Source organism: Nelumbo nucifera, chromosome 5 (assembly GCF_055504915.1).
Source record: "Nelumbo nucifera cultivar China Antique chromosome 5, China Antique-T2T, whole genome shotgun sequence".
NCBI classification, from domain to species: Eukaryota; Viridiplantae; Streptophyta; class Magnoliopsida; order Proteales; family Nelumbonaceae; genus Nelumbo; species Nelumbo nucifera.
Genome location: NC_142653.1, coordinates 8284230 through 8310966, shown reverse-complemented (window position 1 = coordinate 8310966; position 26737 = coordinate 8284230). Strand labels below are relative to the sequence as shown.

General features: G+C 38.7%; 1 protein-coding gene across 2 annotated transcripts in view; it reads right to left on the bottom strand.

Annotated features, from left to right (window-relative positions):
* Positions 1-26465, bottom strand: part of SRFR1 (Tetratricopeptide repeat (TPR)-like superfamily protein) — a 71228-nt gene extending 44763 nt beyond the window's left edge. For both annotated transcript variants that reach the window (XM_010273456.3, XM_088887186.1), the window contains exons 1-6: positions 26219-26465; positions 25970-26079; positions 11758-12245; positions 10306-10350; positions 10087-10188; positions 9920-10000 (exon numbers count right to left, since the gene is read on the bottom strand). In XM_010273456.3, coding sequence (XP_010271758.1) covers positions 9920-10000; positions 10087-10188; positions 10306-10350; positions 11758-12245; positions 25970-26079; positions 26219-26340 — 948 coding nt within the window. In that variant the 5' untranslated portion in view covers positions 26341-26465. The remainder of the gene's footprint in view (positions 1-9919; positions 10001-10086; positions 10189-10305; positions 10351-11757; positions 12246-25969; positions 26080-26218) is intronic.
* Between the last annotated feature and the right edge of the window lie 272 nt (positions 26466-26737).

Below are 26737 nucleotides of genomic sequence, written 5' to 3'. Positions count from 1 at the left end.
AAAAGCTTCCAAATGCATTTTTCTCGATTATGCACAAAATTAAAAGGGATATTGTTGTTATAACCCAACTTCTGGTTCTCGGTTTGTGTCTATGGATGTTACCTTTTTTGAGGATGTTCCTTTTTATCCTAGAGTTTCATCTCAGGGAGAGAGAGAAGAGAGGGGTGGGTGTGTTTGTTCTTGAAGTTCCCCTTCCTATTCTTGTTCTTGAAAAGGAATTATGTAAGGAGGATCATTGTCAAAAATGTAAGGAGTTGAAGGTTTTCCATAGGAGGTGGAGGCAAGTTGATTTTGGTGCTCTTGATCAGCCCAGGTCAGTTCCAATTTCCTCTACATCACCTGATCTAGATACTACCACTTCACCTTCCACTCTTGAGACTACCACCGTAGAGCCATTGCCTTCCACTAAGGATCTTGACCTTCATGTTGTAGTCCGTAAGGGGAAACGGAGATGTACCACATCCACTGCTCATTGAATATCTCAGTTTCTCTCATATGACCACCATTCCCCATCCTATAAATCCTATTTGGCATCCATTTCTACTATATCCATTCCTAAAACAATACAGGAAGCTCTCTCTGTGCTTGAGTGGAAAGATGCAATTAAGGAGGAAATGAATGCACTCATTAAAAATGAGACATGGGAGCTAGTGGATCAACCTGAGGGAAAGAAACCAGTTGGGTGCAAATGGGTGTTCACTGTGAAGCATAATGTAGATAGATCAGTTGAAAGATATAAAACCCGTCTTGTTGCAAAGGGGTACACACAAACCTATGGCATTAATTACTCTGAAACCTTTGCACTAGCTGCTAAGATGAATACCATCTGTGTTCTGTTATCATTAGCTGCAAATTTTTCATGCCCCATGTTCCAAATGGATGTCAAGAACGCTTTCCTCAATGGTGATTTACAGGAGGGAGTGTATATAGAGTTGCCCCCTGGTTTCTATGATACAAATGTAGGTAGGAAAGTTTGCAAACTCAAGAAGGCATTGTATGGTTTAAAGCAATCTCCAAGGGCTTGGTTTGACAGGTTTAGACTTGCTCTGGAGAAATTAGGGTATATGTAGTCTCACTCAGACCACACACTTTTCATCAAGAGGAGTGGCTCCTCTCTAACACTCCTTGTTGTATATGTAGATGATATTGTGGTAACAGGCAATGATGTTGATGAGATTAATTCCCTCAAGCAATTACTTCACAAAGAGTTTGAGGTGAAAGATTTGGGTCATCTCCGATATTTTCTAGGAATTGAGGTGGCTAGATCTAAGCATGGTATTTTCATTTCTCAGAGGAAATATGTCATTGACCTTTTAGAGGAAATAGGAAAATTGGGAGTTAAACCTACAAATACTCCCATTGAATTGCATCATAAGTGCAGAAGAAGGTGAACCTCTTGATGACAAGACTATGTATCAACGACTAGTTGGGAAACTTTTATATCTTTGTCTGACTTGGCCTGACATTTTTTTTTTTTTGATCAATAACACTTTCATTAATTCATCAATAGAAGATTTACAAAAGGAAGACAAACACGCTTATCTTCCAAGAGCAACAAAGAACCTCAAGAAAAGGAAAAAAAAAAGAAAAAGAAAAGAAAGAAAGAAAGAAAACACACTACAGTTACAGCTTGGCCCAAAAAAGTGAGTCCCTTTCTGCCCCTTGTTTAGCTAAACCGTCAACTAGGGAATTAGCCGATCTTTTAACCCAACGTATCTTAACTTCCATCTCCCGCACCAGCCATTGTGATCTTTAAGCAGCCACCCTATCACCACCTCTGAATCCCCTTCAATTAAGAGTTTCCTGATGTCCAACTCCTTAGCTTTTTGGACTCCTTCCATAACTGCAAAGATCTCAGCTCTAAGGGAGTCACCCACTCCAATTGGGCCTGAGAACATGGCAGAAATGACCCCATTTTCATCCCTAAAAACACCCCCAATCCCTGATTGTCCCGGATTTCCCCTGCTACACCCATCAAAGTTTAGTTTCACAAAACCACTAGGTGGAGGGGTCCAAGCCACACACATTACTGACTTAGTTTGTGTGTAACTTGCAATTTCACCCCACTTCCTCAACAAGTCATCCATAGTGTAATCTGTGAAAAGCTCCAAAGATTTCAGCCATTGTACCGCCCTAATTTGAATGATAGCCCTCAGATCTGTTGCTCTTCTCTGAGCTTCTAAGAATATCTTGGAGTTTCTTTCTTCCCAAAGTGTCCAACACACTGCAGCCCTTAGTCCTCTCCACATTGTCCTTCCCCTTTTTATCCGCCACCTGAAAAAAGAAGGGGAAAAAAGGCCTTGCAAGTCTGATGGGGGGTTCCAACTGCAACCAAAAAGGGACAAAGCCCATTCCCAAATTAATCTCGCAAAATGGCAAGACACCAGTAGGTGAAAACCAGTCTCCCCATCCGCTTTACAAAGAACACACCACTGAGGTGACAAACAAGTATTGGGTCTCTTCTTTTGGAGTAAATCACCAGTGTTGATTCTTTCCAGATAGGCTTCCCAGCAAAAACTACCAACCCTAGGAGGTATTGCTCTGCACCAAACCTCATCAACAGGAAAAGGAAGGAAGGTAGGACTGGTGGACTGACTTAAGACTTTGAAGAAAAAAGCACAAGAAAAAATGCCATTGGGAGAAGGTGTCCAAATTCTAGAATCCGCCCTAGTGGGGTCTAAGACAACGTTATCAAGAATTGCAATAAGGCTCAAAATAGTGTCAAAGTCTGAGTCCCTCAAATCCCTTCTTAGACCCAAATTCCACCCAATCCCAGAAATGGAAGAGGACGGAGTGGTAAAAGACGAGATTGGCTCATTTTTAAAATCAGAAAGAGCAAACAATGAAGGAAACTAGCTTATCTCAAGAGGTGTCCAGGTCATAGAATACTCCTCAAGAATAGTGGTCATATGAAGATTGAGGTGTATACTAATGCAGATTGGGCTAGATGTGTAGATGACAGGAGATCTACCTCCGGGTACTATGCCTTTAATGGAGGAAATCTGGTTTCATGGCAAAGTAAGAAACAAAATGTAGTAGCTCGTTTAAGTGCTGAAACAGAATACAAATTTATGGCTCATAGAGTGGCAAAAGTTCTATGGCTGAGATCCTTACTTGAAGAACTTGAAATTGAGCATGAGAAGCCCTTAATGTTTTATTGTGACAATCAAGTTGCTATTAATATTGCCCATAACCCAATACAGCATTACAGGACAAAACACATTAAAGTGGATCGACACTTTATTAGGGAGAGAGTAGCCTCTCAATAAGTGTGCTTGCCATATATTGCCTCTGATATGCAACTGGCTGATATCTTCACCAAGGCCGTCCCTAAAGTCAAGCTGGAAACAGATTTATGCAAGTTGGAAATGCTCAATATCTATTCCCAACTGAGGGGGAGTGTAGAGATGTAGTTAGGGATACCTAGTTGGTTCTATATGTTCTAGGGATACCTTATTTGTTTTGTTTCAGACTGCTGTACTTGTTTTTTTCTCTCTGTCACAGCCGACAGGGGTATTTTTGTCATTGTATCTTATTTTTCTCAACTAACATAAAAGCCAATGAGGGGGCAGCAGAACTAATTCATTCTGCTCTCTCTTTCTCTCATTCCTTCTCCTCTCCTCTTCTTCTTCTTTTCTTCTTTCTTCTTCCTTTCTTCTCTTGAACAGATTTCGAACTAACCTAGGACTGCTGCAGCTGTGTTTCAAGTATAGTAAAAGGAAAAAATTTATTAGAAAAACATTACAAGCTGAAAAGGTGTTAAGACAACAGCTTCAAACACAAAACCAAATTAAAATAAATCACTAACATTACATAATTGAAATTCCAACACTTCCCAAAGTCTATCCCCAAAATCCTCTTTATTAACTAGAACAAAATCTGAAAGAACCAAAACCCACTCTGGTAAGACCTGCAAATAGATGCTACCAACCTATCCAAATTCCAAACTCCAAGTCTTGTCTTCAAATAGAGAATTCCAGATTTGTTTCCTGCAACAACACTACATCCAAGTTATGTTTTCTCAGCACATTCTTTTTTTTTATACGTGTTTCCGCAGCACATTCCTCACCAATGTCCTTCTTCCCTCTCTCAACTCCCTAACATTTCATGTCAAGAATTTCATCCTCAACTGCAAACCTCCCCCAGCCCACTCACCTTCACCTTACAACCAGCTTCTTTCACTCTTCCTCCACAAACCCTTCTTCTCATCCTTCTCCTTCCTCCCACACCTCACCCCCCTCCTCAGGAGGTGATCCACAGATATGAGGCCTGCTCTGGACAGTTGGTGAACACATCCAAAAGTTGTTTTTTTTTTTCACGTCATGTAAGGCAACCTGGACCAGAATTCAGGTGATTGAGAATGCCGTTGGTTATGCCCACAAGAAAATGCCATTTGTGTACTTTGGAGTTCCAGTTACAAAATGAAGATTGAAAATAGCTCATTTTGATGAGTTTGTGGACAGAATTGGTGCTAGAATTGCTGGATTGAAGGGGAAGCTGCTCTCAGCCGGGGTTAAGTTGATGTTGATAAGGCATGTGTTGAATAGCATTCCACTCCATATTATCACAGCAGTGCACACCCCATGTACTGTGCTTCGAAGAATTGAAAATATGCTTGCATCCTTTCTATGGTCCAGTATGGATTTAGAGAAGAAGCATTGCTGGATTTCCTGGGAAAGAATTACGAGACCTTACCAAGAGGGGGTTTGCAGATCAAGAAGTTGGCAGATGTGCATAAATCTTCGACTGAAAGCCCTTTGGAAGGTATTGTTCCATTCTACTCTTTGGTCAGAATTCTTTAAGGCTAAGTTCCTCCACCCATAATCACTTTTATATTGCTTCTTGTCATTTTTATGCCACCTGGACTTGAAAGAGAAATTTTAACATGATACAGGACCTTGTTGACTCTTCTATTTGGATGATTGGAGAGGGTCATGTCGATTTTTGGCTCAACAAATGGTTGGAAGTGGGACCATTAATTAATCAGGTTACGCATGTAGAGGGCTTGGACGTGGGCATTCTAGTTCATGATGCTCTTAATGAAAATGGTGACTGGAATCTAGTGGGTGTCACAAATATTTTGAGCCAGGGGGTGATTGAGATGATTTGCAATTCCCATATTACAATTTCCAATAGGAAGGATACTATTGTTTGGACTAGGGATTCCAAAGGAGATTTCTCAACTAAATCAGCTTGGAATATGCTTCAAACCCCCAGGCCAACAGTGGATTGGTATAAATTTGTGTGGAATAAGGGGATTCCAACGAAAATCAGTTTCTTTGTCTGGAAAATATTGATGGGTACATTGGGAGTAGATGTGGATATCCAAAGACTGGATATTGCTTTAGTCTCTCAATATAACTGTCGTAGAGAACCTAGTGTGGAAGATATGGATCATCTTCTGGTGCATGGTTTCCTGGAGAAGAAGTAATGGGGTCACTTCAGTAGAATTCTGGGTGTGGAATTTAGGGGTACTGAATCAGCAAGGGAGCTCTTGCTTGGCTGGTTCCAGATTGCTTCTGAAGTGGCAAACCAATGGGCAACCCTTTTGGGCATGGTGGATTGTTTTACTATGTGGGAAATATGGAAAGAGAGAAACCAACAGCAGTCAAAAGGCAGATATAGATGTTCACAGGTGGTGATTTGGTTAATTTTGAGGTGGGCTCATGAGATATCTCCTTTGATTAACTTCCAGTGCCCAGCTAGTCATAGCCAATGTACCTCAATCTTAGCCATGGGTCTTGATATTTCTCCTGTCGTGTCAAGCCAAAAAGAATGAAGGTGGTCTACAGTTTTACCTAAATCCAGTTTGTGGCAGATTTGTGAAGCTGAATGTTGATGGTGCGTCACAAGGAAATCCAGGGCTATGTGGTGGAGGTGGCTTCTAAGGGATGGTCACAATGGATTTATCAGAGCTTTTCATAACCAATATGGAGTTGACACATATTTAATGGCAGAGGCAAATGCTCTGTTGGATGGGCTCCTTTTGGCATAAGCTTTGGGAGATTGTATAGGATTTTGGTGGAGTCAGACTCCTTGGTTTTACTTCATATCATCATGGGCAGAGCTTCACCTCCTTAGAAACTGTGGTACAGCATATACGGATTACAGATATGGTGAATACCTTAGGCACAGTTTGGAAGGAGTACAAATACAAATATGTACAGTGCAAATACATACAAAATATAAGGTTTTGCATTCTACATATTTGTATTTGTACTCCTTTCAAACTGAGCCTTAGAGACTAATTTTTTACATATTTATATTTATAGGGAAGCAAACCAGCCGGCTGGTGCTCTCTCTAAGCTAAGATGTTCTCACACGCAGCAAAAGTTCTTTACAAGTCTGGAGGATCTCCCTTCTCACGTCAGCACTCTGATCAGGGTTGATGGGTGTGGGATCCCTTTTCTTCGTTCACATTGATTTTAGAGTATCTTGGATGCTTTCTTGTTGTTTTTTATAAGCCGATTATCCCCATGTATAGCTTCTTTAGAGGGATTAGGCTTTTATGTTCGCCCTCAAAGGTACTTTTTTTTATATCTTTTAATACAATTTTCGGTGGCACCCCTCCACCTGGAGTAAAGTTTGGGGATTAAAATAAATTGCTTTCCTAACCACATTCTTCCCACCCAAGAAGAATAGACCAAGAGACTTCCCCACTACCACTTGTCTCTCAACTAGTTGATCAATGTCCACCCTTCCCCCATTAATGTTCCCCTTACCTGAGCATTCATCTCCCTCAGGAACCTCTATCACCTCCTTGCCCCCCTATCTTCCTCCCTTGACTCCCCCTGTTCATACACTTCTCCCCCTTCAACACCAACCCCTCCACCAACATGTATAGAGATTCTTCTCTTCCTATTATACACCCAATGTCGTTGATCAATCCTAGCACTTAACACTGGAATGTTTCCTTACTAGAGTCACCCAGTACAGGCGAAGAAGACACAGGTAGGCAATAAGACACTCATGGAAGGTCGGCTTGCATAATCGCTAAGATGATTTTACATGGTCCTATTGATACTTTTATATTCTTAGCTTTTTTGAAATTATATTAATAAAATAGACATTATTAAACTAAATTATTCAGTTTAAGTTAAAATACTAGTTTCTTTTTATTATTCTTCTCTTTTGTTAGGGCTCAATCAACATTTATACTGCCTTGAACCCTCGAACACATCAAAACTTGAACCAATAAGCACAGAAGAACTCAAAATTTTATCCAAGCAACACATATCAATTATTTTCATCATGATCATCATCTTCTTCTTCTTCTTTTACCCTTTGTTTTGTTTTCTTCTTTTCCTAGGACAAAAGTAGAGGCTCAACCCCTCTATTTTCTGAAATTTCTTTTCTTTTTTCCATTTTTATCATGAATACGTTGAGTTTCTATGTTTCAAATTAAGCTTATAAATTTTTTATGAATATTATAGACAATTAATAGCAAAAGATGGTTTTTAATAAATTTTATTTTTAATTTACTACCATAAAAGAGATAGTTGTTGATTGCTATGGAACCTAAGGAAATACCCTATGATTCATGGTTTTTATCCTTTTATTCAGGGAAAAAAAAAAGACATTACCTAGCCTCACCTTGATGCCTTGAAAACTATGCCTCTAGGGTCCATTACCTTACTTTCACAATCAAGAAATACAAACATAATTTAACATGTGGAGCAATGAGATCTCATGACCTTCCAATAAAACACAACATGCTATCAACCAAATGAAAAACAAAATCACCCGGTGAGTGTTTTCCTGGATGATTTGGTTTGATGTTTTCACGTGGTCACAACACTTGCTTGCAATCCTCTAATAAAACAGACATGCTATTAATCAAATGAAAAAACAAATTATCCAATGAGTGCATCCTGATATTGCTATCTCAAATGACACACTAACATATAAAAAGATAGAGATTGACTCTAGGGTCTACTACCTTACTATGACCACAATACCTTCATGCAATCTTTCAATAAAACATAAACATGCCATCAATCAAATGAAAAAACAAATCACCCAATGAGTGCATTCATGGGTGGTTTGGTTTTTCATTTGATTGATAGCATGTGTGTGCTTTATTCGAGGGTTGCATGTAAGTTCCATGGTTGTTTGAGCTAATTGCTCAACATGTTAGGCTATGGTTTTGATGAGTTCACATGGTCACAACACTTTCTTGCAACCCTACAATAAAACACAAAAATTGCCAACAATCAAATAAAAAATCAAATCACTCTGTGAGTGCATGCCTTTTTCCTACCCCAAATGATACAAAACAATCCACTAATATATGAGTTGGATGTAACCAATGGTACCCAGACCCATTTTAGTAAAGAAAAAAACAGTAAAAGAAAAAGAACAGAGAAAACAGAAGAGAAGGAGAAGAAGATGGTAGAAGAGAAGAAGAATGATAAAAAAAGTGCAAAAATCTAACTACCTACCGCCCCTAAGACAATTTATATTTATCACTTAAAAGCCGTATACAATGACAGGAATACCCCTGCTGCCCAGTAAGAAAGAAAGAAAAGTAACATTCTAATAAAAATAACAAGACAACAATAAAAAATATAATAACCAACGGAACAACAAACTAATTTACTGCATCTCTACAATATGAAAAATAGAGACTACCTCTAACATCTACTACCTTATTATGACAATCAAGAATTGTCAAGGTAGCCTGACATGTGTTGCAATGTGTTTACATGGTTACAATACTTTCTTGTGACTCTCCATCCATACCCATTTTCTTTCAGTATATATTTGACTAATTCAGCTTCATGAAAGAGAAATACTTCATTGAATAATCTCACACTTGACCATATCCACGAGTCAGCTTCAAGCTAGGATTGTGTTGGATAAGCTTTCTGAAAGTACCTTTGTGCTTTAGGCAGCAAAAAACTGCTTCAAAGTTTGGTAACATGTGTTGTTCAACGCAAAAACACTTCTGCAATAAAAAGCATGATGAAGAATAGGATGCTTCATGCATTGGCTGCCAGCTTGGGTCATTTTTTCTTTTTCGCAAAAAGCCAAACGGAAGACGTGAGCATGTAAAGCCTTCCCTCATGCCATATTTATATATACTGTAAAGACATGGCATGCCATGTGACACTTTTATGCCACATATTTAGAATTGCCATGCTGCACTTTTGTGCCACATGACACTCTTATGTCATGTCTCTAGGTCATGAAAGTTTTCAGTTGGAAAGAATTTCATAGTTGATACATGGCAAAAAATTGTGCCACGTGGTATTAATTTGTACAGCATGTCATAACCATTGTCATTTTTAACAACTGTTTTACAAACCACAGCACATGGCCTGGCTGATTTGATGGCACATTGCAGCTTAAAAGAGATAGGCTCTTTGAAAACATGTGGATTTGCCACGTGGCAAGATGAACACGGCACAAATAATATGCTGACATGTAGAATTTTTCATGTCGATTGTGGTAAAGCAATATGTCACAACCAAACGCTTATTTATGCTTTCACTTTCAAAACCTTGTTTTGAAAACAATATTTACCAAACTGCAAAACTACACAGTAAAAGTATGAAATATATTTCGTGTTTTTGTCCTCTGAAAAACACAAAAGCAAAAGCTTATCCAAACAAAATCCTAGTTCTCCCCTGATTAACGTTGATTAGTGAGAAGGATTATCATGTTGGATGACTGGTCCCAAGGGGTAATTTGTATTGCAATTTGCCATCATCATTATAAACTTCTCCTATGGTCCCTTTCTTTTTCCTTCCTCATTTTGTTTTCCCCTTCTTAACCATTTCATTAGAGTTAAATTTTATCTCAGATCCAAAAAACAAGAAGCAACAAATTTTAGGTGACCAGAGAAAGCATTAGTAAATTTTTCCAAGTTATTAGTAAAAAGGCAGCTGAATTCGAGGAAGAAGCAGTGAAATCTTGCCTCTACAGATTTCCCCAAGGCAGCCTGAGCCTGCCCCCGTCGTTTCCATGCCTCTCCAGCTGATGGGTTTGATTCTATGGCCTAGAAAATACAATATGCAATGCAGTTATAACTAGGAGGAAGAAATCTGCAAAAACAAGTTGTGACAGAATTCAGGTGGTTTGTACCTTTGTAAAGTCAGAAATAGCAGCATCAAGTTCTCGCTGGAATGCATATGCTGTTCCCCTTCCTATCAATGCCTCAGGATAAGTAGGATTCTCTCTCAATATCTGTATGCATAGTTTTGATGATAATCAGAGGAACCAAAAAACAGCATAAATGGACAAATTCAAAAACGGATGAAAATTGAAAGAAGCATGATGAGACACGTATCTAGAAAGTATAACCTGGTCAAAGATAGAAACAGCACTTGCATATTTCCCTTCATTTACCTGGAAAAAACACTCTTGCATTGTTACAAATAGGAATTCATCAAAACAGTATAGTTGGGGTAAGGCTTGGTTGAGTTGTCCATGAGTGTTTTAAAAACCTAGCCTGGAGGTTGAATCACTTTTCCCTCCAGGTTGACAGTTCAGCAGTTCAACTGTCCGGATCAACAGTCAACCCAAGATGTCATCATTATAAAAAAATATCAAAAAACTAAAATACTACAAAAAAACAGAAACCCATTAAACAGGTCAATGGTTCAACCATTCGATTGAGTTGTTGACCGAGCCAACAATTTTCTGTAATATGGCAGGTTAGAGGTTGACACAAACTGGGATTATTACCAGATTGTCAGGTCACCAGTCTGACTGGCCGGTACAAGATGGGTTGAGAACATTGTTGTCCCCCCCCCCCAAAAAAAAAGTAGAAGTTTGCAATTCCAACAGAACCACAATGTAACACACAGGAAGAAAATAGGGAGGAGGTAGCATGCAGTCGATACAGAAGTTCATGGTGTGAAACTCTTTCAATATACAAATTTTCCCCATCCATCAAATTTTAACCAGAAAATGCATCAAAAGGGAAAAAAAGTCTACTGAAAAAAAGTGTAGAGAACACTGATGTGGGCCCCACTGCAGTGGTCCCCACTGTGTTCGTAGGACAGCATGTGTACTTATTTGTTCCAGTTATAGTAGTGTCAGTTTGAGTCAGTTTGTTAATTCAGTTGTTATTTATTTCAGCCTTATTTACTTTATTTATTATGTAAGTACTAAAGGCAGATGTGTCCTTTCCATTGTGTACTAAACATAACCTATAAATAATAAGAAAGTGGCGGCAGCAGAACTGTTAGAATCTGTTCCTCCTTTCAACCACTTGTGTTCTCCTGTTCCTCTTCTATTCTCTCTTCTTTCTCTCACTTTTCTTCTATTTTGTAAACCTAAAACCTATTAGGATTCAAGACTGATTACAGTCTTGATCTTCTACTAAAAAAAAAATCTAATTCGTATAGCATAAGTCTATCAAATGCCTTGGTGAGTCTGACAGCTATCAGGTGGAAAAGAGGGATTATAAGAAGTAATCATTTAACTGTGGATGGCCTAACAGGGTTTATGGGCATAGATTTAGAATGGGCATAACAGATGCTTAGCCAAGGATAGAGGTGTTGAATAGGGATGCAACATATAGATAATATGCTGGAATGAAAATCAAAATATGTGCTGATAAGAAATTAGAATATGGAGAAATAACTACAAACAACAACAAAATGATCTAAGAGAAATAAGAAAGGATTCAATAAAGGATCTGGAGAGACTAACACAATGGTCAGTAAGTCTGAATTTAAAATTTTAATTTAGAAAAACCACTAAGCTTTGAGGTTTTAGGCATGCAAGAAAGGAGAAATTGACACAAACCTGTGCTATTCCTCTTGATAATCGAAAATCCAAGCTTATCGATTTGGTTTTGGGAATGCCAGTTACAAAGATTTTACTATTCCTCTTGGGTTCCTCACTCAATTTGCACCGTTGTTCAGGTGCATCTCTTGACTTTTTGTGTATCTCATTTGTATCACTTGATTTGGTGTGTATTTCAGATGTTTCGCTTGATTTGTTGTACATTTCATGTGTATCATTCAACTTTCTGCTTAGTTCAGATGTATCACTTGATTTATTGTTTTCACTAAATTTCTGAAGTCCTGAATCAGAAAGAGGGACAGTTTGATTGGAGGACTCCATAACATGATCCTCAGAAATGATAGTTTTTGTTTGTTTTGCACAAGTAATTAGCTCTTCTAGCTCCATCAATTGCTTCAAATCTGCAGATTGATGAACAGCACATTCATAACCTTTCTCCCAAGCCAAAAGAGCATCATCTTTTCTTCCTAAAGCTGATAGCGCACGACCTGAATTACAAAATGACAGTTAAAACTAAGATGAAGACAAAAGTTAGTAAGAATAAAAAGTGATAACAGTTCAATTCATAATTTAGATTCAAGGAAAATGATCAAGGTTTTTAAATCAGTAAAACCATATAACCAACTGAAAAAAAAAAAAAAAAAAACACTTGAAACAGTCCTGAACATCAATAAGAGACACATGAGTTTCAGCTGGATGAAGAATAATGGCTCTTGTGTTGGGTTGCAAAAGGAACTTTTACCAACTATCACTCAAGGGATTTCTTCACAAAGAAAGTCCTGTCAAAATCTTTACTTTTTGGAGTTTTTACTGGGAAATGGGAACTAGGTAGGATAGAAACATGCAAGATAATGAGACATATGCCCGATTGTAGAAATAATTAAGCATATCGAGAAGTTGAATAGGAAATGCCCAGATGAGTACTTTGGCCTATCATACCAAATGAGACATATGCCGTCAACCTGATGAGTACTTTGGCCTATCATACCAAATGCAAGGCCCAAATGCCCAGATGTTGGGTTTTTATTTGGTAAAAAAACAATTTACATTTTATATCAAAACCATTGTCACAAGTTTCAGTGAAATCAAACCAATTTACAGTATTCAGCATGAATGATCTTAGATTTGTTTTGGGAAGTGTAACGAAAATAGTGGATGCGATTTAAATGGATCTAATAATTTAGTTAAAGGACAGCCCAAGGATAGTTGGTGGGATATGAATAGAACTACAACCTAATTTTTCTATCAGTAAAGAATATTTTATTGAATATATGAAAGAAGTTTAGTACATCAGATTGAGATATTCCAACAACCCAGGATAATAAAAGATTCACACCAAATCCCAAAACAGCTGATGTCTATTAACCCATTGTTTTGCTAATGGGTCCGCTATCCCATTTGCAGTTTCTTCTAACCCAAATGTAGGTGTTCAACTATTTCGAGAGACATTCTATTTCCCTGAAGACATGCCTGTAGATCCAAGGGACTTGGCAAATGCCTTTTCCCAAGTGATGATCAGCTTTGAGTCCCCCACTACTTCCAAGCAGCGGAAGCCAGATTGCTTTGCTAATCTTAGGCCTTGTAGTAAGGCCATCAATTCAGCTTTCAAAGAGTCTCCCACTCCAATAGGTCCTGAGTGTGTAGCCACCACCCTTCCTCAGAAATCTCTGAACACCCCCCTATACCCGCCGGCCCTGGATTGCCATAGAACTCCCATCAAATTTCAGCTTTAACATATTGCTTAGCAGAGATTTCCATTCCATAACCAACCTGTCTTTTTCCTTAGATGATTGTGTCACTTCAGCCCACATTCTTATTATATCATTCACCGAGAAAGCTAGGAAATTTTCCATTGTCTTTACCAAACATGCCACTTTGATCTTTATAGTGTATATTAATTTCTCCTTGGATCTACTAATTTCATTGAAAATTCTCCCATTCCTTTCTTCCCATATAGTCCACACCATTGCTGCTCTAACCGTCTTCTACATAACACTCCCACTTTTTTCTATCAATAACAGAACCTCTTATTAAAGAATTAAAGATAAAGTACAAAGCAAGCTAGAGGGAAAGGTAAACTCTCTTAACCCTCCCCAAGAGGAAAACAAAACTCAAAATAGCTCTCCCTCTTTTCTTCGGCTGCCTCAAAAAAACTTGAGCTAAAGAGACTTACCACATCTGGAGGAGGGACCCACATGCACAAAAAGAGAGAGCAAAAGTATTCCCAAATAGAAAGTACAAAAAGGCAGGAGATTAGTAAATGGGAGATAGTTTCACTACTTGCTTTGCATAGGAAGCACATATAAGGAGATAGGCATTTATTTGGCCTTCTTTTCTAGAGCATGTCACAGGTATTTATCTTTCCAAGGAATACTTCCCAACAGTCTTACTCCAAATCTCTTTCACTAGGAAGTTCTCCCCCAAAGTATTGGATTGTAAAAGGGTATTAAAGAAAAAAGCACAAGTACAAAATTAAAAAAAATAATAAAAAAAAATCAGGAGAAGCTGATGTTTTTTGAACGAAAAAGGCTAAATCCAGTTTAGCTAGTAGTTGAGCAAGGGAATGACATTCATTATCTCTAAGGCTTCCCCCTAAACAGCTAAACCCAAAATCCCAATTTAACCCCACCTGGGAAAAGGTCTCAAAAGTTGAGATAGGTTTAAGTTTGTAATTTGAAAGAGTATAAAGTAGAGGAAACTGCAGTTTAGGAGGAGTCTCACCCAACTAGAGGTCCTCCCAAAGAGAACTTGTTCCCACTTCCACATCAAAACAAGTAAAAATGAGGAAATTTGGGTATAGTTCTTGTATTGCTTTCCAAGGAGATGCTAAAATGGAGAAAGGAGCTACCTTTGCATCCTAGTCATTGTCTTGCACACCATGAGTGCTTGCAATAATCGTATGCTACAATCTATCTCTTTCAAGGGGAAATCTCCACAACCATTTGCCTAAGAGAGTTGCATTCCAATGAATCAGGTGTCCAATTCCTAGCCCATCCAGCTCCTTAGGTTTGCTAAACTATTCCCATTTCACCAAGTGTTCCTTTCTTCCCCTTGTTCCCACAAAAAATCTCTCATAAACTTCTCTAGTTGCCTGGCCATTCTAACCGGAATATGAAAGATAGATAGGAAATAGATGAGTAGATTAGCCATTGTGGCTTTAATTAAGGTTATTCTTTGTTTTTTTGACAAATTATTAAGGTTATTCTTCTTCCCAATGAGACATAAATCCTTTGCCCAAAGGACCAGCTTTTTGGCAAATCTCTCCACTGAAAGTTTCTAGAAGCTTTCAACCCCCGGGTTCCCTCCCAATAGCAGTCCTAATACTCTAATGGCCAATCTCTAACCTCACAACCCAAAATCTTTGCCATTGTTTGAACTTCTTCCTCTCCCAAGTAGATCCTTGCTACCCAATTTTTTTCCATCTTCACCTATAGATTAGGGACAATATCAAAGGTGTTAATGAGCTCCTTCAAATTCCTCAAATTATCTTGATTGGCTTCCTCAAAGAATAAAATTATGTCGTCTGCAAATTGTAAATGAGTTACTACTACCTCATTCCTCCCAAACCCCCTCCAACCTCTAATCGAGTTATCCATATTAGCCTTAATAATCATTTTGCTTAGGACTGCAAAAATCAAGGTGAACAAGGTGATAGTGGGTCTCCTTGCCTCAAACCTCTTTTTTCCGAGAAAAAATCTCTATCAACACCATTGATCATAATCAAATAGTGCACTGAGCTTATACCTCCTTTGATCCACATCCTCCATCAATCATCCAAACCTATCTTCTCTAGAATCTCTAGGAGGAATGGTCAATCCAATAAATCATAAGCCTTTTCTAAGTCCAATTTGCATATGTTGCCTTTTCTTCCTAGCATCTTCTTCTCTGTCACACATTTATTTACAACCAAAATTTGATTAATAATTTGTTGTCCCTCAACAAAAGCACCCTGAAATTGGGAAATCACCAAGGGTAAGACTTCTTGAAATCTTCCAAAGAGGACCTTTTCTATGATTTTGTAAAGACTCCCCACTAGACTAATGGGTCTAAAATCCTTTAGGATCTCAACTTCCTTATTTTTCAACACCAAAGCCATAAAAGTGGCATTCGCTCATGGGGAAATGTCTCCTCTTTGGTGAAATTCATTAAAGACTTCCAACAAGTCTCCTTTTAATATCTCCCAACAGTCTTGATAAAATGCCATAAAAAAATCCAGTCCTGGAGCCTTAGATCTCTCCATTGAAAACACAACCTCTTTAATTTCCCCAAGACTGAAATTGTTCTCCAAGGCTACAGACTGAACACTTTCCACTCTATCCCACTCTAAGTCTGGGATTTCTAATCTTATTCCTCCTATGTTAGCAAAAATACCCTTAAAATAGTCCAGAAAAGCTTTAATGATTTCCTGTTCCCTTCTTATTTCTTATCCATTCACTTCTATGCTGGTTATGAGGTTTTTTATGCTTCTTCCATATGCTAAGGAGTGAAAAAAAAATGTATTACCATCTCCCTCCGCAAGCCACTTACGTCTAGATTTCTATTTCCAAGAAATTTCCTCTTTTCTCAAAATCTCTTCCACTTTGACCTTTAATTTCCACCTCTCTTCTCTTTTCTCTCTTGAAATTTCTCTTTGGGCTTCTTTTTTACCCAATTCCTCAATCTTAGTTGATATCCTCTCCTTGGTTTCCCCTAGCCTCCTAAAATGTTCTCTATTCCAAGCATAGTTTTCAAGGCGCCAAGGCGAGGCTAGGCGACAGGGGGGCACCTTTTTTTATGTATAAAGCATAGGGTAATTCCCTAGGTACCATAACCAGATTTCCTTAATAATTATTCATAAGTTTCATCAGAAAAGTATAGAGTTCATGCTGAAGTATAGAAAAGCAACATATTCATGAGAAGAAAAAGAAGGAAAAGAAAATTTTAAAAATATAGGGGCTGAACCCTTATTTTTGATATAGGAAAAGAAGAAAAGAAAAAAGAAGAGTGAAAGTTTCTATACATCTCTTCTAGGCAGCAGCAGTCAATCTTTCCTTTTTTGGACTGTGTTCTCAAATCTCAGTCTTGCTGTGCTTTGGACACTTTCTCTTGACTGTAAGAGGTTTGTTTTCTTATTTATTGACTCTCTTGGATTGGTTCTCAGTTTATATTGCTTGCTTCAGCTAGTTATGTTTTGTGTTTTACTCAACATGGGTTTTGAAAAGAGTGAAATTATCTCAATCAAATTAGATGGAAGCAACTATGCACTTTGGAAGTTTCACATCCAATATTTTGTTGAAGGAAGGGTATGTGGGGCTATATTGATGGTTCCACATCCATACCCAATGTTGGTGACATCAAAGGACTGAAACAATGGAAAATTAAGAATGCACAGGTTGTTTCATGGATTCTTGGTTCTATCACAATGGATGTTAGTATTCCAATGGGGGGACTCAAATCTTCCCATGACATGTTTGAATGCCTTGACAAGGTGTATCAGCAATCAAACATGTCTAAGCAATATCAGATTGAAGTTGATATTTTTTCGTATGTTCAAGGAGAGAAACGAATTCAAGAATATTATGTTGGCTTTGTGAACCTCTGGATTGAATATGAACTGGCTCACTTTGGGGATCTTTCTACAGATTGTTGTGTGAAAACTATGAAGAAACACCTTAATAAGAGAAAGACCATGCATTTTTTTATGCACCTTAGACCTGATTATGAAACATTGCGATCTAGCATACTCAGCAGAGAACCTACACCTGATCTTGACATAATATTTGGAGAGTTATTAAGAGAGGAAACCCGTATTCTCACTCAGACTGCTCTTGATCAAAAGAAGGAACATGGAATAGATACCGTCTTCCTGGCTACCAAACAGAAGGGGAAGAAGGACTTTTCAAAGATTCAATGCTATGAATGCAAGGAATTTGGGCATGTGGCATCCCACTACAAGAGGAAAATTTTCTGCACCTACTGTAAACAGCAAAGACACATTATAGTGGAATGCCCAATTAGGCCCCCCAAGAAAGGACAACATAAGGCTTATCAAGCCTCAGCTGAACCAACTCTAACTAATACTGCTTCCTCCTCATTAGCTAACAAAACTGATTCACAATGAAACTTGACTGAAGATAAGGTTCATGAGCTTTATGTCCTCGGCTATTTCCTCTATTTTTTCTGCTATTGGACCGGCTAGTAAGTATGCTTGCTTGTATTCTTCTCCTTCACACGTGTATTATTGACTCTGGGCCTCGAACCACATGATTGGGGCTTCCTTTGGTTAATCTTCTAAACCCTATACCTCTGTTAACCATATTATTACTGCTAATGGTGATTCTCTTCCTATATGTGGGTGTGATGATTTATTTCTTTCCACTTCTAAGTCTACACCCTTACATCTTTCCAAAACCTTTTTTGTGCCTAAGTTGACTACTAGTCTTATTTCCGTTGGACAACTTGTTGATGATGGCAATAATGTTCTGTTTACTCGTGATAGTTGTTTTATCCAGGACCAACACACCGGGAGCTGAAGGGGAAGGGGTGTAAGCTTGGGAGACTGTCTGCTTGGAATTTGAAAATAAGCAAGCTTCATCAAACTCTTGTTTGTTGTCTATTACTAGTGTTTCTTCTACTTCTTGTAATAATGTGTGGCACTTATGGCATAGAAATTTGGGCCACACTCATGCTAAAACTTGGACTATTTGTTTTCTTCTGGTTGTTTGCCTATGACTGTTGCTTCATTTAAGAATGTTGATAAATCTTGCTTAACTTGCTGCTATAGTAAAAGTCATGTTTTGCCTTTTCCATCTTCTACTGAACATGCTTCTACACCTTTTTACCTTATTCACAATGATGTTTGGTCGTCTCCAGTTATTTGACACTTGGGTTACAGATATTCTGTGTTGTATATTGATGATTGCACTAGATACACATGGGTTTACTTTCTTCGAAATAAATCAAAAGTCTTTTCCACACTTAAGAGCTTTCATGCTATGGTTATGACCCAATTTAAAAATACTATAAGCATCTTGAGGTCAGATTCAAGGGGAGAGTACTTTGATGATGAATATGGTGAGTTTAAAACCTATCTCAAACAATATGGCATTCAGTCCCAGAGATCTTGTCCAGGTACACCTCAACAAAATGGGGTATCTAAGCACTATAATCGTCACATTGCTAGTATGGTGCAATCCTTGTTACAAGACTCCCATGTTCCCATTACCTTCTTGGTGGAGGCGGCTCACACTATTGTACACCTCATTAACATTCTTCCCACTTCTGTCCTTGGAAATTCCTCTCCCTATCAGTCCTTGTTTCATCATTCACCAAATTTGTCCACGCTTCGTGTCTTTGGTTGTGTCTGCTTTGTCTATCTTCCTCCCTGTGAATGCACAAAGCTAACAACTCAATCATCTATGTGTGCATTCATGGGATATAGTATGGAACACAAGGGATTTCTCTATTATTATCCCAAAGTCTGTAGACTGCACATACCCCGTAATGTCATTTTTCTTTAGAACCTTTCCTTCTTTGAACATATTAGTAAATTGCCTACACCATCCTTCTCTATTTTGCATCATTTTGGCTCTGCAGGTGATCCTCCTCCTATCTCTCAACAACTTCAGGTTTATTTCAGGAAACATCTAGCTCACTCATTGCCTATGCCTCCTCCACCTCCAGCACCAATGACTGGCCATTCTTCTCCGTCCATCACTACTGTAAGTTCCTCTTCTCTTCTTGTTGATTTGCCTTCATCTGTTCCTTTGTGTTGATCATCTCGTATTTCTCGCCCACCTGACCGCTATGGCTTCTTTTCCGATCATAGCTCTTTTTCTGTTGTTTTTGTCCTCCACAAACATTCCTAAGTCTTACAACCAGGCTGTAGTAGTTAAGCATTGGAAAGATGCCATGGACTTAGAGGTTCAAGCCTTATTGGAGAATGATACCTAGGATCTTGTCTCTCCTCCCCCAGATGCCTCCATCATTGATAGCCAATGGGTTTACTCAGTGAAAAATCAAACAGTACTCTAGACAGATATAAGGTTTGCTTGATTGCTCAAGGCTACAAGCAAGAATATGGGATTGACTATGAGAAACTTTTGCTCCAGTGGATAAAATGACAATTGTTCGTTTACTTTTGGCCATCACTGCTCTTAGACAACGGACAATTCATTGAATGGATGTTAAGAATGCCTTCCTCCATGGGCATTTACAAGAGACAGTCTATATGAAACCACCTCCTGGATACTGTGACAATCCTCTTTTGGTGTGTAAACTGAAGAAATCATTATATGGTCTTAAACAAGCCCCACGAGCCTAGTTTGACCACTTCTGTATAGTGGTGTTGGAGGCTAGTTTTTAGCAAAGTGCTTCAGATTACTTTCTTTTTACCCTCAAGCAAGCACAAGGGTTGACTCTCCTCTTGGTATATGTTGATGATATCCTTATCACTGGAGATGATGTGGACGGTATTAATAACTTGAAGCTCCTTCTCAACAACTCCTTCAAAATGAATATCTTGGGCCGATCACCTATTTTCTTGGTCTTGAAATCCAGTGATGTCCTCAAGGTTATTTTGTCAACCAACACAAATATGCCTCTGATTTAATTGCACTAGCTCGCTTGACTAATTCCAAACAAGTGGATACACCTCTAGAGAATAATCGTAAGCTGAGTAAGGATGAGGGTGAGCTCCTTCCTGATGCTACTTTATATTGATAACTTGTAGGTAGTCTTATCTACCTAACTATGACTAGACTAGATATTTCTTATGATGTCCAGCTTGTGAGTCAGTTTCTATCTGCTCCACATCAGCCCCATTTCTTATTTTTCTCATCTTCTTCCTCTACTCATCTTCGAGCTTATGCCGATGCTAATTGGGCAGGTTGCCTTGACACTCATCGTTCTATACTTCTACTACTGTCTGGTGTATATTTCTCGGTGATACTCTGATTTCTTGGAAATGCAAGAAACAACAAACGTTTTCCAAGTCATCTACTGAAGTAAAATATAGAGCAATGTCCTTTGTATGCAGTGAAATAGTTTGGTTCAAGGCTTTACTTCATGATATGGACATTGATCACTCATCCACCATCCCTTTGTTTGCTGACAACATGAGTGCTATCAAGATTGCATCCAACCCGGTATTTCATGAGCATACTAAACATATTGAGGTGGACTGTCACTTCATCCGTGACCTTCTCCTTGCAGGTCACATCTCTCTCCCACATGTCTCCTCGGGTTTGCAGCTTGCAAATCTCTTCACCAAAGCTATGACCAAAGCCCAGCATAATTTTCTTATGGGCAAACTAATGCTTGTTCCCCAACATCGGTTTGAGGGGAAGTGCAAAGAAGATGGAAGGTAGTTCTGTAATTTTACTTTTTCTTTATTGTAATCTAGTAGGCGTGCACATTAGTGTTTTGTCTTGTACAGCATCGTACCTTTATTTCTTTTGTAAGGACAATCTTGTCCATTCTCTTACTTAATATAAATTCTTTCTTTCTGGGTTGCTTCGAATATACCGATCAACTCTAACAGATTTGAACTCCTGGCTTTCTCCCTGTACTCTCTCTCTCTCTCTCTCTCTCTCTCATAGATTAACAGATTCAGCACCTGATCCACTAAAGCATCCAAGAAAAATAGCGAGTCATCAGCATACTGGAGGTGTGAAATGTTAGGACCCTCCATCCCCACTTTGAAACCTTCAATCCAACCCTGTTGTGAGGCCTTAACCATGAGCAATTTCAATACTTCCATTACTAGTACAAACAACAACAGTGCTATTGGATCTCCTTGTCAGAGACCCCTAGAGGCATGGAAGAATTCCAAAGAAATTCGATTAATAAGTAAGGAGAAGGAGACAGATGAAACACATGCGAACATCCATCTTCTCCACTTCTCCCCAAACCCCATTAATCTTTGCATTTCTTCCAAAAAAACCCCACTTCACATGATTGTACGCTTTCACGATGTCAATTTTGCAAACCAGCCCCAGTCTATCACTTCTTAACCTGGAATCAATACATTCATTGGCCACCAAGACCCCATCTAAGATTTGCCTGCCTTCCACAAACATGAAGGCCATTTGGGTTTCTCCTACTACTTCATGAATTACTCCCTTTAACCTCCTAGATAACACCTTGGACAACAGTTTGTAAGGACTGCTAATCAGACTTATTGGTCTGAAATCTTTTTTGTCCACTGCCCCATCCTTCTTTTGAATCAAAGTAATGAAAGTTGCATTGAGCCTTTTCCAAAATTTTTGAATCATAAAACTCCTTTATCATCTGAGCAAAATCCTCCTCCAAAAAACTCCCAACCTTTATGAAATTGAAATCGAATCCATCCAGCCCTGGTGCTTTGTCCCCATTTATCTTATTAAAAGCTTCCCTAATTTCTTCAATCCCAATCTCCCTTTCCAACCAGTTTGCAGAAAAATCACTTAATTTTTTTGGTTCCAATCCCCTAAAGGACACCCAACTCCACCTTCTCCCCCTGTAGCCTGTACAGACTTTTGTAAAACTCCATTATCCTCCTCTGAATCCCCTCCCAAGTTTCCAACAACTCATCTCCTACTTTGACTCCTGTGATCAGTTTTCTTATCTTTCTCACACTTGCAAACATGTGAAAATATGTTGAATTCTTATCCCCCTCTTTGAGCCAAATGGCCCTTGATTTCTGTCTCCAACTTATTTCTTCCGTTAGAATGATTTCTGTTTCCTAGCAATATCTAGGCCCTAGAAATAAACCAAGACGCAAGTAAAGCAAAAAAACAAATGTTATAACCTATAGGCTATAGCTGACACAAGTCTCCAATGAATATAACTTAACTAACCCTCAAACACGTCAGTTCTACTGAATTTTATATTACTGTCCATCTCTTCAATGTCTCAATTTCTGCAGCTGGCCTTGATAACCTTTGTAATTGGGGTTCCTGACTTTGAGGATTGAAATGGAGGTCATGATTTTCTTAACTTGTTTATATGCTTTCTTTACACTTATAGACATAATAAATCTTCACGTAAATATAGTTTCATTTATTATTGATTTTGTTTATTAATAACTAGTGTCCAAGTTCCATTTCTAGAATGTTTATGAATGCCATGATGTAATTAATGCAGATTGAATGCTTTCTGGGTAATAATGGTAAGAAAGTGTTTAAGATTGAATGCTTTCTTTACACTTTTGGTCACCACGTTAGCAAACTTACCCATTTATTTTCTTTCAGTGTTTAAGATTCCAAGGAAGGTTTGTAGTAGGTTGGAGAGGTTGATGAGAGATTTCCTTTGGGACCAGGGAGAGGAGAAGAGGGACCACAGGGTTAGCTAGAAGGTGGTGACCAGAAGTAAAATTTATGGGGGTTTGGGGCTTGGGAACATTGGGATGAGGAATTCGGCCCTTCTGGGGAAATGGTTGTGGAGGTTCCCTCTGGAGCAGGAGAAGCTATGGGCTAGAATAGTGGCAAGCATACATGGGCTGGAACAAGATGGATGGGATGTTGGAATCAGAGCAAAGACCACAAGCACTTCACCTTGGAAAGCCATTCATGATTTGCTTCTAGTCTTCTCCCCTCATGTCAGGTATGATTTGAATTCAGGTAATTCCATAAAATTCTGGGAACAAATTTGGGTGGGGAATGTTCCTCTTAAGGAATAGTTTCCTTCTTTGTATTATCTTTCTGAATTTAAAAATGAGTCAGTTTCTTCTTTCATCACCCCTTCCTCTTCCAGTTCGAGGTTTGGGTGGAACCTAGGTCTGAGGAGGGTTGTGAGGGACTCAGACCTTGATAGTATTTCGAGCCTCTTTGAACTTCATAATGTTTTCTTGGACCCTTCTAAGATGGACTCTAGAATTTGGACCCCTACCCCCACGGGCTATTTTTCTTGCGCTTCCTTCTTCAAAGTCCTTTGCTAGTCCACCAATCCTGCAACCTCCCCTTTCCCGGTTAGTGAGGTTTGGTGCAGACCGATTCCTCCTAGGGTTAGTAGCTTTTGTTGGGAAGCCTATTTGGAAAGATTCAACATTGGGGATTTGCTCCAAAAGAAGAGACCCAATACTTGTTTGTCACCTCATTGGTGTGTTCTTTGCAAAGCGGATGGGGAGACTGGTTTTCACTTACTGGTGTCTTGCCAATTTGCTAAGTCAATTTGGGAGTGGGCTTTTTCTCTCTTTAGGTATAGGTGGAACCCTCCATCAGACTTGAAGAGCCTATTTTCCCTTTCCTTTTTCAGGAGGCACATGAAAAGGGGAAGGACTATGTAGAGAGGTTTGAGGGCTGCAGTATGTTGGACATTATGGGAAGAAAGAAATACTAGGATCTTCTCAGAAAATGAGAGAGGGGCTGAAGAATTGAGGGTTGTGATCCACATAAGGGCAGTACAGTGGCTGAAATCACTATAGCTATTTACAGACTACACAATGGAAGACATGTTGAGAAAGTGAGGTGAGATTGCAAATTGCACTCAGATCAAACCAATAATAAGGGTATCTTGGACTCCCCCACCTGCTGGCTTCTTAAAGTTAAATTTTGATGGGAATTGTAGGGGGAATCCGGGACAATCAGGGATTGGAGGTGTTTTTAGGGATGAGAACGGGGTCATTTCTGCCCTGTTCTCAGGCCCAATTGGTGTGGGGGATTCCCTTAGAGCTGAGATCTTGGTAGTTATGGAAGGAGTTCAGAAAGCCAAGGAGATGAATGTCAGGAAACTCATAATTGAAGGAGACTCAGAGGCGGTGATAGGGTGGCTGATTAAAGACAACTGCGGTTTATGGAACTACAGAAATGAGAAGAGGAAATTCAGGTGGCTGGTACGGGAGATGGAAATCATGATGAGTTGGGTTAAGAGATCAGCTAATTCCTTAGCTGATGGCTTAGCTAAACAAGGGATAGAAAAGGAAGCAATGTTTTGGGCTAAGCTGTAACTTAATTGTTTCTTTTTCTCTTTTTCTTTCTTTAGAGGGTTTAAGTTGTATTCGGAAGATAAGAGTTTTTGTCTTCCTTGCTGTAAATAGTTTGATATTTCAATGAATTTAATGAATCTGTTATTGATCAAAAAAAAAATGGTAAGAAAGTGGATCAATGTCTTTTTTTCATCAGCAACTTTAAATGTAATGCATTGATTAATGTAAAGATCTAACCAATAAAAAATGTAAAAAGTATAGGAATTTTTTAGCTCATAGACTCCTTACAAAGGGGAAAAAAAGAATCCATGATACAAAATGGTCACTATCAGGTCTGCAAAAAAAAAGACAAAAAGCATCCTCCCCGAGTATATCATCTGGAGAGTTGATGAATCTAGGGATGCAACTGAACAAGGGTTTCATATATAAAAAAATATATATAAAAAAAAAACAATCGTTTTAATTTAACATGAAAAGTAGTCTAAACTCTAAACTACTACCCAGGCATCAACTGGCAAACAGGCAGGACCTATCATCCAAAGTGGCAATGCCTTAAACTACAATAGGAAAGGTATAGGTTTATCTGCATTCATCAACATATGTCTGCTCTGTCCTAAACACCTGATTGTGTATGACTCAATTGGCTTAGAGCAGGAAAAAAAAAAAGAAAAAAAAATGACCTAATTGTAAACAGAAAACTACAAAAGAAGATTTCAAAAAGAAACCTAACCAATGCAGGTGAAGAAGAGATTACAAGCCAAATTATGCATCAATGTTTAATACCAATAAGTTGTCGTTCACTCATAAATGGTACTACGAGGAATGTGGGTTATTAACAAGAAATTTAAACAAAAGAACCATCGCATAGTAACAGTGGTATGAGTTCAATATTAAAATTTCAGTGGATTTGAGATAAATACTCTTCTAAGTATTGAGGACAGTACTGTTACATAGAAAGCTCTGTGGCAATTAGATAAACATGATTCAACATTGAGGACTTCAGGAAGTTCAACCAGAATGTGATCCGCATGCCCTATGGTCTCAACGCAGTAACGTTACTTATCCAAATTCAAAACAAACAGATGTAAGAATCCGATAATAAGCTCAAACAATTAGACCAAACTGCCACTGCCCAAAGCTATGACTCGATTCCACAGAACTATTCATGCAAAAAACCAGGGATTCAGAAAACCAGGTTGACGCGATTGCCTTAAGTCATTTCATCAAACAAAACCGTGAAACTCAATTATCTGAAGCGGAATATAGAAGCGAGATGCCGAGAACTAGTGGAAACAAAGAGGAAGGGTGGGTTGATTGGATCAAACAGACCTTTGAGGATAAATGCCTGCAGAAGTGTGGGATCGAGCTGAAGTGCTTTGTCGCAGTCCTTGATCACGTGCTTGTGCAGCTCAAGTTGACTATAACAGAAGGCTCGATTGCTGAAACCAACATTTGCAGTCATAATTCAGTCAATCCAAGATTTCAGCATCAGTAGAGACCAGAAAGACGAAATCATTATTATAATATATCAGTGAGAAAAGAGGCAGAATGGAGACGGAAAAGAAGGCAGAGGATTACCAAAGGTCTTGGATGGTACAAGATTGAGAAAGGAGAGAATCGAGAACGCGAATGGCCTTAGACCAGTTCCGAGAGGTGCAGAACCTGGCAATCTCGACCCTCTGGGAGACGGGTGATCCCATCGTACGGATCGGATCCCTCTCCCCCACTCTCCGTTTATTATTACTCTCCCGTCTTTTTGCTGCTCTTCTTCGATTAAGAAGAGATGGATAGATGGATAGATAGATAAAAGAAATAGAAGAAGAGCCAAAGAGGTATAAAATTAAAAAAGAAAAGGTTTTAAGTAGGTTAATGCCGTCTTTCTTTCTCAATTCTTTTTTTCCTTCGTTTTCCTTTTTCTTTTTCTTTTTTCTTTTTTCTTTTTATCTGTTTCTCAGTGTCACCGGGTAGCGACCGTGCCTGTAAATCTTGTTCGTGGAAGCTGTCCAAAGGATACGGTGGCCCCAGCAGCACTACTCCTCTTACCTACTTCTAACAGTCTTACCAATACGATACATACGCCCACCACAACAAATACAA